We start from the raw sequence: 14,635 nt of genomic DNA, 5'->3' as shown, positions 1-14,635 counted from the left end.
ACACAAACAGTAATAAAGTAAAAAACACAACACAAGAACAATCGAGAGAAATAGAGTAGAATTTAATCATTTATTTGATACGAAACTTCAAATAGTAGAACTGGAGGTAGGCAATTTTAAAGGACTAGGTAAAAGAAATAGTGCTTAAAAGCACAAAGCTACAAATATGGTTACCTGATCATGCCGGACTGAAACAAAGTCACAAGTACAGGCCATGCGCGTATCAATCGAGAGAGAGAGGACTAGAAAGCTAGTTCGAGTCCCCGCGGGATTATATGTATTTATCAAAGAAGACTAGCTCGATATGACCATTAGTGTCAGGACTCTGGTTAGTATTGTCATGGGCACCTTGTTGGTGAGTTCATGAAGCCCTCACCCAACAACCTAGTTGGTGGCATGCTTCATCATCGGGCCCACCCAGTAACACCCAATGTGTCCTGGGTGTGCTACGACGCCTGATTACAGCAGAGCTGGTATATTACTGAGAGTGCAGTGTGGGGTGTTTAGTGAAATGACAGTTAAAACGGCTTGGCAAGGGTCCCAGTACCCGAGGTAAATATAATTTTAATAACTGGGCCGCGTCAGCGGTTAAAATAGGGCTTGGGGATGTTAGGGTGGCGAGTTACTACCCCCTACATCCATCAGTTGGTCGACATGTTTTAGCCAGTGCCTTAGATTAATCTGGCTTTCCTCAGGACCTATTAAAATGGTGTTAGTGCAAGTTATAAAAGGATTTGGGAGTGTAATCCAGACTATGTGTTACACTCACTAAGGTGTTTCTCTAAGTGTGAGAGGGGGATTCCCTTCTCATGTATACCTGTACGTACAACATTTAAGACATAGACAAAACATGTAAGGAGAGGAGAGTCAATTGGCGTATCGCCACATAGTCATATACACAAGAAAAGCCGAAACTAAAGTGCATGGTGGGTAGACTATAGTTGGCTTAGGTGTAATGGTACTGGTGGTACCATTATGGTGAAAATCGCTTCTAGTTAGGCGTGGTGTAGCTAAAACACGGGTATCACACATATGAATAAGGTACAAAGTGTGATGAGGTGTAAGTAATAGTTCTTACGCTGAGATTTAGCAGCTAAATCATTCTGGAGTGAAGCGGTAAGGGAGTGAACCTGTTGGGAAAATAATGTTGATCACTGGAATTAGAGACCTGTAAGGAGGAAAAGCGCTTACCCAAACTGGTTGCTTGGAGATTGTCATACTCACAGCCTTTCTGGTCAGAGCCTGCCTTGTACCTGTTGCGCCGTCCTCGTACTCCGGTAGAATGAGCTGGGAATTCTTGCTCGTTTATATATGCCTGTTAATTGAGTTAACGATCAGCACCTGTAGAGGGGAGTAAGGGTGGAAAGACTTCCCTGTGTGTGTGCCGGTGGCTGTATGCTCATGTGCGGAAGTCAGGCGCTGACTGTTGGTGCATGCGCGAGTCTGTCTATTACTACTGCACGTGTGCGGAGCTGAGAAGGCTATGAACTGTGTGTTCAGGACATGCGCGGTACTCAATGGGTAGCTCAGCGTCAATAGGGTGACTTTGTGAGTCACCGAACGTGTTACCAGTACATGCGGTTTAACAATAGCAAGAGTGAGAGAACGTTTTACCAGCACGTGCGCAAAGGTTGCCATGCGTTTTGACAGTTGTATCCCGATGAATGATCAGATATTTCACGCATGGGCGAGGTGGTCCGTGGTCTAAAGTAGTAATAACTAATGCATATACCTGGGCTTCGGTATGTTGGTACATATGCTCATCATGATGTGACGCGGGGGGGGGGGTAGTGCAAGGACCGGAGTTGAATAAACCTGGCAGGTATGGCTGTGAAAGGCAGCGTATCACAACCCAGTTTGGATTGGGGCATAAGTGGGGGCTGGCGGCCTTCAGTTAGGTAAAGGGCCTCATGTCATGTAAATAAAATGACTTAACTGAATGAATTAGGAGTACTTAGGCACTGGTGATAGCCAGTTTATGCTGGTTATGCGAAAAAGTCAGCATGCGACCGAGTTCCAAGGGATCGCATCGTTTAGGCCATTGATTTGTGTGGCGAGGCGGTAGATCCAACGCTGTTCTTTGCTCAGCAGTCTTTTCTCATTGTCTACTGCCAGCTCAGGGAGTTGTTCGATGACGGTCCATGTGAGGTCATTAGGAGTATGGCCATGGGTGATGAAGTGGTTGGTTAGTTTACTAATGTTTTTCTTGCACCTAATGGTACTTCTGTGCTCAGTGACCCTAGTCCGTATTTTACGGGTGGTCATGCCGATGTAGCGGAGACCGCAGGAGCAGGTGAGGAGGTAAATCACATTGCGTGAATTGCAGTTAGTGTGGCTGCGTTGTGTCCACACTTTGTTGGGTGCAAGTGCCAGAGTTTTGGAGTGGGTGGTTAGATGACACACACTGCAATCATTACAGGGGTAATGTCCAGTGACTTTAGGGAGGCCCCATGCGTTCAGAATAGTGTTAGGTTCTTGTGTGTTCTGCTTTTTGGGACGGGTGCTCACTAGTTGGTCCTTCAGGTTGTTGCATCTTTTGTAAGCAAATCGCGGTGTATCCCACTGTCTCTGGCCGGAATTTAGAATCTTCCAGTTTTTCTTAATGAGTCTTGCTACCTCATTGGAGGCTTCCGGCCAGAGACAGTGGGATACACCGTGATTTGCTTACAAAAGATGCAACAACCTGAAGGACCAACTAGTGAGCACCCGTCCCAAAACGCAGAACACACAAGAACCTAACACTATTCTGAATGCATGGGGCCTCCCTAAAGTCACTGGACATTACCCCTGTAATGATTGCAGTGTGTGTCATCTAACCACCCACTCCAAAACTCTGGCACTTGAACCCAACAAAGTGTGGACACAACGCAGCCACACTAACTGCAATTCACGGAATGTGATTTACCTTCTCACCTGCTCCTGTGGTCTCCGCTACATCGGCATGACCACCCGCAAAATACGGACTAGGGCACTGAGCACAGAAGTACCATTAGGTGCAAGAAAAACATTAGTAAACTAACCAACCACTTCATCACCCATGGCCATACTCCTAATGACCTCACATGGACCGTCATCGAACAACTCCCTGAGCTGGCAGTAGACAATGAGAAAAGACTGCTGAGCAAAGAACAGCGTTGGATCTACCGCCTCTCCACACAAATCAATGGCCTAAACGATGTGATCGCTTGGAACTCAGTCGCATGCTGACTTTTTCGCATAACCAGCATACACTGGCTATCACCAATGCCTAAGTACTCCTAATTCATTCAGTTAAGTCATTTTATTTACATGACATGAGGCCCTTTACCTAACTGAGGCCTCCAGCCCCCACTTATGCCCCACTCCAAACCGGGTTGTGATACGCTGCCTTTCACAGCCATACCTGCCAGGTTTATTCAGCTCCGGTCCTTGCACTACCCCCCCGCGTCACATCATGATGAGCATATGTACCAACATACTGAAGCCCAGGTATATGCATTAGTTATTTCTACTTTTGACCAAGGACCACCTCGCACGTGCGTGAAATACCTGGTCATTCATCGGGATATAACTGTCAAAACGCATGGCAACCTTTGCGCACGTGCTGGTAAAAATGTTCTCTCACTCTTGCTATTGTTAAACCGCATGTATTGGTAACACGTTCGGTGACTCACAAAGTCACCCTATTGACGCTGAGCTACCCATTGAGTACCGCGCATGTCCTGAACACACAGTTCATAGCCTTCTCAGCTCCGCACACGCGCAGTAGTAATAGACAGACTCGCGCATGCACCAACAGTCAGCGCCTGACTTCCGCACATGAGCATACAGCCACGGCACACACACAGAGAAGTCTTTCCACCCTTACTCCCCTCTACAGGTGCCGATCGTTAACTCAATTAACAGGCATATATAATCGAGCAAGAGATCCCAGCTCATACTTCCGGAGTACGAGGATGGCGCAACAGGTACAAGGTAGGCTCTGACCAGAAAGGCTGTGAGTATGACAATCTCCAAGCAACCAGTTTGGGTAAGCGCTTTTCCTCCTCACAGGTCTCTAATTCCAGTGCTCAACATTAATTTCCCAACAGGGTCACTCCCTTACCGCTTCACTCCAGGAAGATTTGGCTGCTAAATCTCAGCGTAAGAACCATTACTTATGCCTCATCACACTTTGTACCTTATTCGTAAGTGTGATACCTGTGTTTTAGCTACACCACACCTAACTAGAAGCGATTTTCACCATAATGGTACCACCAGTACCATTACACCTAAGCCGACTATAGTCTACCCACCATGCACTTTAGTTTCGGCTTACATGTTTTGTCTATGTCTTAAATGTTGTACGTACAGGTATACATGAGAAGGGAATCTCCCTCTCACACTTAGAGAAACACCTTAGTGAGTGTAACACATAGTCTGGATTACACTCCCAAATCCTTTTATAACTTGCACTAACACCATTTTAATAGGTCCTGAGGAAAGCCAGATTAATCTAAGGCACTGGCTGAAACATGTCGACCAACTGATGGATGTAGGGGGTAGTAACTCGCCACCCTAACATCCCCAAGCCTTATTTTAACTGCTGACGGTGGCCCAGTTATTAAAATTTAATTTACTCTCGGGTACTGGGACCCTTGCCAAGCCGTTTTAACTGTCATTTCACTAAACACCCCACACTGCACTCTCAGTAATATACCAGCTCCGCTGTAATCAGGTGTCGTAGCACACCTGGGACACATTAGGTGTTACTGGGTGGGCGCGATGATGAAGCATGCCACCAACTAGGTTGGTGGGTGAGGGCTTCATGAACTCACCACCAGGGTGCCCATCACAAGTACAGGCCAACCATGATGGAGCGTGGGCCTAATGCAGTGACCAAGCTAGCCCAGCTGAGAGATGTATCTTAAATCCTGGTTGTGGAGTGTTGTACTATCCAAAGAGAGTTTAGGGCAGCGCTGCAAGGTCCCGCATCAGAGATGCATCGCATAGCCACAGTTTCGAGGCAGTGAGGTTGTGATACAAAGTCCTTTGTCAGAGATGAGTTGCACAGAGGGGGTTCCTAGGAGCCGTGGGGTTGCGATGCAATGTCCTGCATTGGATATTGATATTGCAGCGGCAGTTCAGATGAGCTGCATGATTGTGATGTGAGGTCCTGCATTGGAGATTCTCCATCCGAGGAGCTGCAAGGCTGCAATGGGGAGTTGCCATCTGTCAGCTCTGCTGAAGACCCCTTCTGAGCTGGCAGAGCAAGGTTAGTCCCACTGAAAAGGGTCCAGGACTGAAGGGGCACTACTTGTGGCATAAGAATCTCAGCAGGTAGATTTGAGTGTCAGATTGCAAGATTGTTGGAGCATTTTCTGTTCCTGAGCCTCTTATCAGCCCTTATAGTCACTCTGGTGGTCCTGGGTTCAATATTCAGGTCCACTCCTTCCCACTCAGGCAGCAGGGCAGCAGAGTAATAAGGCAGCAGGGCGGTGTTGCTTGCTCCAGGCCAAGCAGCACAACAGTCCTTCTTCTGAGTCTTCCACAGGTGCAGAAGTGATCTGAAGAGTTGAGTCTGAAAGTCTAATATTTAAACTTGGTGTGCGCTTTGAAGTAGGAGAAGGATCTAGAGTCCTCCCACTATAAAGGGGTCTGGAATTTCCTGCCTCCCTGCCCTGGCCCCAGTGTGTCTAGGGGCACCACAAACTGGCGTGCTGAGGCAAAATCTTTGTGAAAGGCATGTTGTAGGTGACAGCTCTTCCCACTCATCCTGAGAGAGATGGACCATCCTGCCAAAACCTAAACCCTCTTTGTCCCACTGTCTGGGAGCAATACACAAGACTAACTGTCACCTACACCTAGTCATGTGACCCAGGATAAATCTGCACCAGACACCAAATGGTTAGGACAAGGACGTGCCAACCTTCTAAAAGTTGCATTTTCAAAATTGTGACTTAAAATCCCACTTTATCTATAAAGGGGGTTTTAAATTACAATTGTTTAGAGACCAAATTCATCTTTCCTACCTGCTCCCAATGAAAGTTATCACATATTAAATGTAATAAGGTAATCCAATGTTATTCTAATGCAGAGAGGTAACCCTCACAGTAGTGAAAAACAAATGTAGGTGTTTTTCACTACCAGGACATGCAAAACTCTAAAGTACATATCTATTTTTTTAAATACACTATACCCTGCCCTAAGGGCTGTTTAGGGCCTACCCTAGGAATGATTTATTTTTATTAAAAAGGGAGACGTGGGCCTGCACAAGATTTGTTTTTCCAGGTTGAAAAGGCAATTTATAATTGCACACACAGGCTGCAATGGCAAGCCTGAGATATGTTTAAAGGGCTATTTGGTGGCACAATGAGTGCTGCAGATCCACTAGTAGTATTTAATCTACAGGCCCTGGGTACAGGTAGTATCACTTTTACTAGGGACTTACAAGTAAATTAAATGTGTCAGACGTTTGTAAGCCACTATTACCATGTTTAAAGGAGAGAGCACTTTAGCACTGGTTAGCAGTGGTAAAGTGTGCAGAGTTCTAATTCAGCAAAAACAAAAGGAGTACAGTAAAATGTTTGGTAGAAGACCACCCTACGGCTGATACGTCTAACGCTTATGTCAGGGGAGTTCTAATGATTGGGAAGCACCAGGTGTCAGGACTGGTGACCTCTAGATGCCACCGTATGGTAGAAGCTACTGGTAGGCGTTGGCCTCCACACACACAGGCACACACATACATACATTCACATAAGCATATAAAAACATGCACACACACAGAAACATTGTTTGACCTGTCAGCCTTAGGGTGGTCTTAGGGTGGTCTTGCACAAGCATTTTTCTTGCTAACCTCCTCTTCTTGTCGATTCTTTCTGTTGGCCTTAGAACTTTGAGCACATTATCACTGCTGACCAGTGCTAAAGTGCATGTGCTTCTCCCCGAAACATGGTTACATTTGGTATATCCACAATTACACAATTGGGATATTTAATTCATCTTAGTCCCTAGTAGAGTGCACTACCAATGCACAGGGCCTGTGAATTAAATGCTAGTAGTGGGACAGCAGCACTGATTAAGCCACCCACACAAGTAGCCCTTTAACCATGTCTCACACCTGCCACTGCAGAGTCTGTGTGTGCAGTTTTACTGCCATTTCAACTTGGCTTTCAAAACTCTTTGCCAATCATTAAATTCTCCTTTTATTACACATAGGCCCCCCTAAGGAAGGCACTAGGTAGCCCACAAGGCAGGGGGCTCTGTAAGTAAAGGGTAGGACATGCAACTTTATGTTTTTCATGTCCTAGCAGTGTAAAACACCTACATTTGTTTTTCACTACTATGAGGCGTACTCCTTTCAAAGGTTAACATTGGGAGTTCCTTATGCCGCCGAAGTGTGGGAAGATCGACACATCCCCTGGATTGGGTGGAGAAACCCAGCCCATCGTCTACAGAACCAATGCCTCTCAGCTCGGCGCATCGTCCTTGGAACAGACGCCTTGCCACCACTGTGCAAGGAAAATCATCAATGCATCACCTCGATTGCATGATCGAGACCGAAGCACCCCACATCTGGCTGTTAAGACCAGGATCAAGGTACTGTGTTCAATAGGCCAGCGTGGCTCCTGCCTCAGGCCTGCCCTCCATCGCGGTCAGCCTGAGCTCTTAACTTTGCTCCAGTCCAGCCCGACCATGTAACCCTCAATGGTGCTTATTCCTTCTGAGTGAACAGACATTTGTATTCTTTAAACATTCATATCTCGACTTCTACTGATTGAATTTTTTTTTTTTTTGGTCTTCTTTTAATTATAGAAATCCTATTTTTTTTTTTATCAAGGTGTGGAGTCTTTCTGTTGTGTTTTGATTGTGGTATTGTGTGTTGTGTTTCACAAATACTTTACGAATTGCCTCCTAAGTTAGGCTTGCCTAATCAGTGTCAAGCTACCAGAGGGTGAGCACAGGATAAATTATGGTATGTAACTGACTTACCCGGACTAGGATTGTGGTTACTACTTGGACAGGGTGCATACCTCTGTCAACTAGAGACCCAATGTCTAACACACATACATGGATAAACTCATACAATAAGACCCACCCCCACACATACACCAAAATCCATACACACACCTCCATATACACATTTCCTTCATAGTCATCTACAAAAGTCACAAAACCGCATCACACCAAGGCCAATTAGTGCAGACACCCACTCACCACACCACTCATGCATTGTTTACTTTTGTGGCCTGCTGCCAGTGAAGGAATTGAAACTCCTGCCTTGCGAACTGCAATGTGATGGAGTAAGCACGGTATTTCCAGTTGCTCTGAATGACAGCTTTGTGGCTTTTGGTAGAACTGCACCCCAAAGCCAAAAATGAAGAGCTACCACTGAAAAAAGAATGAAAATTAAGGAAATGCCCTAAAGTATATCTCGTCTTCCTTATAAGATTCCACCATGGCCCACACAGCAAATTACACCTTGTCCTTTATCTTAATTTGTGAGTTAGAAAGCCTTGCAAAATAATGGATACTCAGTAATGTGCCACTTAGCCATCTATACACCCCTTAACAGGATCAATCAATTTTCTGTGCAATACTCCTTTCTGCACTCAGCACGATTTGGTACAAAATATTTTTAGTACATTCCTCTGGCTGTTGAAAATTCACGATTACCACTAGCTTGTTTGACTTGACCCTATAAAAACCTGGACGACTCCAGAGGCAAATACTATCTTAATTAATGCTGCTATTAATACGTGCTAGCAGCAGGCTACTTATTAAAAAAATGAATGCCGGCGAAATCAGCCCAATAAAGTTTGAGTGTTGTGTGAGGGTCCTTGTACATTTAAAACATACAAGAAATCATAACTAAAATGCTCCCACTAATATTGCATGCGGGAAACATCATCAGTGCTAATAAATCACTTTCAAACAAAAGAGACTTCTGATACATTAAAGGATTGAGAAATCTAAGTACACTATGATAGCTGGTTACCCGATATTTCAGCTATAGTTGGCACGTTTCTGAACTACGCTTAGAAACATAATACACATACACTTTTCAAACGTTTACTTGCCCAAGACAAAGTGAAAATACATATCTGAGCAAAGATATGTGACTTGAGTTGATACCAGTAGGTTCCTGATATGTCTTGGATATTGTTATTAGGGATTTAGGTTCACCTTTCTTTTGATAAGAAATTTGATAAGATTCAGAAATAGAATAAGTGAATTAATTAGACTGGTGATCTATTTTTGTATTGTGAAATAACAATATTGATTGAAATTGTCAAACATGTTGAAATATTGTGCTTCAAAGATAAAATATAGAAAGGTGAGGAAAAGCTGTCAATGTTGCGCATACAGAAATAAACAGACTAAAGGAAATGCATGTGCGCAAAGTGTATTGTACACACACACAGACACACGCACACACACACACACATCTTGATGGGGTCTGCTAGGGGGTTTGGCAGGTGCAGATTCCATCCATCCCTCGTTCACAGAGGAGTGCAATAATACATGTGCAGAGTACAACTCACTTTCCACTGTGGTGGTTTGAAACAGGTGTAGAACTGGGACTGGAGAAGGTGCAATGGTGCAGGGGACAGAAAGGTCGAATGTGCATTGCAAACCCCATACACCAATGGTCATGAAGTAAGTGAACATTAGTACAGATTAAATTTCCAACTCTAATCTGGGGCCTGAAATGTAAAATGACTATTAATCAGCAGTGCATGCATTTATAGTGTGATTCTACAGTTAAAGTTAAAATAGGGAATGTAGGCCTCAGTTTAAATGAGCGATGTTAACATGAAATGCTCTTTCGGCTGCTGTGCTCTTTCTTTTTTTCTTTTATTTAGCAGACCAGCAGTAACTGCCTACTTTTAAATAAATGCATTCTCTTGTTTAAAGTTTCTGTGTGAATGTTTATCTGTATGTATTTCATGGTAAGCTAAATAATGAATCACTGAACCTGTGCTGAGAACATGCCAAACACAATGCATCATCCTACTATGATATCTCTTGATGGTCATGCTACAGAGACATCCATTTTGTGAGAAGAGGGCCGATACCAAGATTTTGCGAAATGTTTAATCCTGATTGGCTTTCCCTCCATGGAAATCATAGGGAGTGTTGTTTACCATGGAAAATGTGTTTTTTGAATTGTTAATAGTCAAATTCAGACGCCCCTTTTGACTCTCTGGACATTAGACACTCTCACTTAACTGACTGAATCTGTATTTGGTTCTGCCTTTTAGAGGTTTTGCTTGCTGACACTGTTGGTGTGGCTTCCCTCACAAACATCCTAAGTTTCTCTAGTTTAGAATATCAGGGAATCTTCCACTCATGGGAAACTGAATTTGCTCAAATTTGCTATTTGGAAATTCTTAGCATTTTGTTTTGTAATTGCTAATTCTAAATAAATTTAAATTATATGCTGGATATAGTTATGTACTTCTCATTGACATTTGATAACCTTAAATGATTTGAATTTGTAACTCTGCTAACCTACCAATAAAAATTTAAAGGTGCGCAAATCTATTACTCTCCGTCATCCTTGTGGGGCTGAATGTGATGACTGTCATTGATGAGTTGTTGCTTTGTGGAAGTAACACCTCGGTCCGCGACTAAAGGTCCATTCGCTCAAGTGCCGCTTGTACTTGAGCTTGCAATGATGATCTGCACATTGCAAATATGTTGCTTTTAACATGCTAACAGGTTTGCTGTTAGGGAAGAAGCCCTACCAAGATGACGGGAGCACTTAGCTGGAAAACAACAATGTTTTCTAAATTCAATTCAACAGTTTAACCAAATTAAAACACGTAATCCCTTGCTGAAGCTTCTTCTTAGATTTTATTCAGTAAATTGGTATCATTCTACCACTGGTTCCTTGGTAGCAAATAATTTTCAACCCGAATATTTATTCAACCCAATGCATTTCGGGTAATCATTGCCCTTCATCAGGGGTCACACTTCGGTGTTGAACAAAGGTACCTCATTCGTCCCAGCGTATCACAGCAGCGCGGCATGAACGGAGATTTGTAAGGATTTTTGAGACTCAAATACTTCTTTAGCACCATTGAACCATTCACTAATATCACACAAGAACCCGAGTTCAGAGATTTCAAAGCTAAGAGTTCTTTTTGTGCTCCTTTTTCACACAAGTTCATAGATGCGTTTGAACGACTGGTTCAATCAGAAATCAATCAGGTTGATTTTCGGAAAACCAAGAGCTCCAATTTCACATCTGAAGAATGGAGTATTGTATCCTCCTTAGCAAACAATAAACAACTTACTTTTCAAAAAGCAGATAAAGGGGGAATATTGGTATTAATGGACACAGAATTTTATGAAAGAAACAAACTGGCTCATAATCAAGACACAAGCATCTACACAAAGCTTCATCAGGATCCCACAAAAACATATCAATGCATTCTCCATCAAATACTATTGGATTAATGAAAATTCTAAAAAGTATTTATATACAGATCATCCATGTCAACCCCAATTGTACATGTTCCCAAACATCCACAAAAATGTCACAACCCCGCCCTTCAGGCCCATTGTATCAACATGTGAATCAATCTCGGAACCCATCGGAAAATACATGGAATCTCCTCTCAATGCCTTCTCTGACAACCATTACTTCCTCATTGTACCATTTTTTAAAGTAGGTTATGAGTTCCACTTAGTTATCGGACCATGAGATCTGCATATAGCTTTCTAAACCAATCAAAAGAATGATAGATAAATCAACAACACTTTCAATCATTGCCATACCTTCATACAACCAGTCGCTGAGGCCATTGAAAACAACTCCTTCTCTTCCAGTGGCGACCAATCGGATGGCGCGACTGTCCACGTTCATCTGATAGTAGATGTTGTTCTCAAATACGAAGATCTGGATTAAAATGAAATTAAGAAATCACCAAAAGCTAGAACAGGATCATCCATTGTACTTTATTCATATCTCACATAGCCACTAGTGGGTGAAGGGTGTTTTTGTCACCTGTCATCACATTATCATACCACATAGAATTCATATTTTACCATTTATTTTATCTAGACGCTTCCAGTACCTCCGGAAAAACTTATACTAGGGGATACTAGTACATCTGTATGTTCAAACTCATTACTTCCTGAAATTAACACACGTAGCATTGGGGAAAAAAAGTGACAAAATGAAACTAGTTTGAAGAGAAGTCTATGTACTCTGTTGTAAGTAAAACTTATGGGGCTAGATTTTTGCTGGTTGATTTAATACACTTTCCAGGAAAAGTAATTGAGTCTGCGAGAGTGGGCAAGAAGAGTCCACAAGGTATACTCTCTGAGAAGAGTGCCTAATCTAGCCCCTATTGGGAAATGAGAAAGAGCTGATTCAGATATAGTAATTAGTAGAAGGGGGCCGCACAGATCGCTGTCTAGATGCTGTTTGTCATCATATTTCAAACTGTGCGTGCCACTTAGCACATTTTTTTGGGGCGGGAGCCAGGACTTGTTTTTTGGCAGCAAAAATCATTAATTGCAATTTACAGAATACAAACATTCATTTTTGCTGCCGCAAAACAGCAGCCTGTGTCTGAAAACATAGTAACTTTCGACTTTGCGGATGTTCCACTTCCCCAACATCCTACATAAATAAGCAAATGTGTAAAATACGCACCACAAGGCGATTTAAAACATACATTGGGAAACTCCGCTTGTAAGCTTAAAAGGTCACAATTAAACATTATTTTATTCTCAGTTAAGAACCATTCCCTAAAAAAATTATGTTTTGCGTGCCGCTTTCTCTGCGGATTTTATAAAAAAAAAAGACGACTGTACACAGCAGCCACATGTCTGCTCTCACAAACTGTTTATTTTCCACATACTGTTTAATTTGCGACGGTTGAATAGGTTGGAACAGTGCAGTACTAGTTAAAATTGCAGTCACACGTTGGGACTACGGCACGCGCCAGAGCAGCAACTAGAATTCAGTAGAAGCTGGTTGACAACTGGAATTAATTTAGGAGCTGGAAGCATTCCAGGCCATGCCTGAAAGAATACACTGCAGGGAAGGGAAATGACGGTGATATAATAATCTTTTTTATATGGCTGTCTCTTTTTCATATATTTTTTAGATTGCGTGTGAAAACATGCCATGAAACCTGTCGCAAAATACGGAGGCAAACAGCACACATGCTGTGTTTGTGAATCTCGGAATTAAGGAATAACATGCACTATTGAAATGAAAGTTGTTTTTGTATAGCGCACTACTACTCGAAGGCGTCTAAGCGCTTTTGCGGAAGGAAAAGAGAGGGAAGGGTGAAAGCCTGATGACACTAGGTCCTGACATGGGGATAAGGAAGAACAAGCGTTTGCAACGCAATAGGTCTCGCATCTATGAGAGTTTGAGCTACTGGCATTGTAAATGACAATGCCTTTTATTTATGTGTTGTTTTTAAAACAGATTAACAAAAGGCATTGTCATTTACAATTTCGATAGCTTAAGCGCTCGCAAATAGGAGACCTATTGCATTGCAAATGCGTGCTATAAAAATTTTTAAAAGCGTTAGGAGAGAGTGTAGTCTGCCTGCAACGGAAGGCAGGACAAAGCTATTTGAGAAAATAGTGCTCGGAGGCGGTAATTAAAGCCTACCGAGCAACAACACACGTAACAGGGGTTATCGCCATGGGAGGTTACAAAATGAGACAAGGCCGTACTAAGGAGGGACTACAAAGCCCTATGACCAATGAACAGTCACAGTTTACAGTGGACAATGACACACGCCACTGAAAAATGTGGGTCCTACCTCAATACAACATGCCTCGCAAAGCAGCAAATGCGCTGCCCAGGCTTGAACCAAAAAACTATTGATTAAAAAGCCATGTTTTTAAGGCATTCCTAAACACACGATCTGTACATTTCTGCAGGTAAAGAGGAACGCAGTTTCATCTCTTGGCTGTTCAGTAGGCAAAACTTCCTACCGCCCCAATGAGTTCACTTGGCTCTGGGGACCAGCTCATTGAGGGCTGAGTAGGACCTCAAGATTCTGGGCAGACGGTACCAACTGAATTTCTGTGAAATAAGCTGAAACTCTGGATGTCAACCATACCTATGTTGGACAACGCTGCTTTAAATAATTTGAATGTTCACGGTGAGTACGGATCTTGAAGTAATAGGTTTGCCCTGTACTTTCATATGGACAGGGCATTCTTTTGAAGCCCTGAATGAAGCTTGCACAACTGCCACCTGCTTTCTTCAAGCCACATGTACGATGTTCTTACTAAGGCAGGTTATCCTGATAGGATCTAGGGAATTGGTCCTGATTTGACTACAAGTTTGCAATAGTTTATCCTTAACATGAAAAAAGTACATATTGCATACCCAACAAGGTGCTAAAAAGATATGTTTTGAAGCTCTAATGGATCTAACGTTATTATAAACACTGCAACTTGGGTTGAGGGAAGTGGAAGGCACTTCGCTATGGTTAACTGGTCATCTTTTGGTTGCCTATTGCTGTATTTTGGTGTAAGGCTCCTTCAAATGAGGTGAAATCTTTGTACAGACAGTGTTAACATAGGTAAAAATTACAAAATAGTGAGGTAATACTATTACAAATGTGCTGCCTTTTGCTGTATAATTTGTTCTTGCCCCATAATTTAGTAAACCCTGCCATATATTTGG

At 42.9% G+C, this 14,635-nt stretch overlaps 1 protein-coding gene across 4 annotated transcripts in view; it reads right to left on the bottom strand.

Moving 5' to 3' along the window:
* DPP6 (dipeptidyl peptidase like 6) overlaps positions 1–14,635 on the bottom strand; it is a 2,254,101-nt gene that overhangs the window by 674,317 nt on the left and 1,565,149 nt on the right. For all 4 annotated transcript variants that reach the window (XM_078663245.1, XM_078663244.1, XM_078663246.1 and 1 more), the window contains exon 8: positions 11,749–11,869. In XM_078663245.1, coding sequence (XP_078519371.1) covers positions 11,749–11,869 — 121 coding nt within the window. The remainder of the gene's footprint in view (positions 1–11,748; positions 11,870–14,635) is intronic.

This window comes from Lissotriton helveticus, chromosome 10 (assembly GCF_964261635.1).
Source record: "Lissotriton helveticus chromosome 10, aLisHel1.1, whole genome shotgun sequence".
NCBI lineage: Eukaryota > Metazoa > Chordata > Amphibia > Caudata > Salamandridae > Lissotriton > Lissotriton helveticus.
The sequence above is the reverse complement of the archived record's forward strand: the minus strand, read 5'-3'. Positions and strand labels throughout refer to the sequence as shown.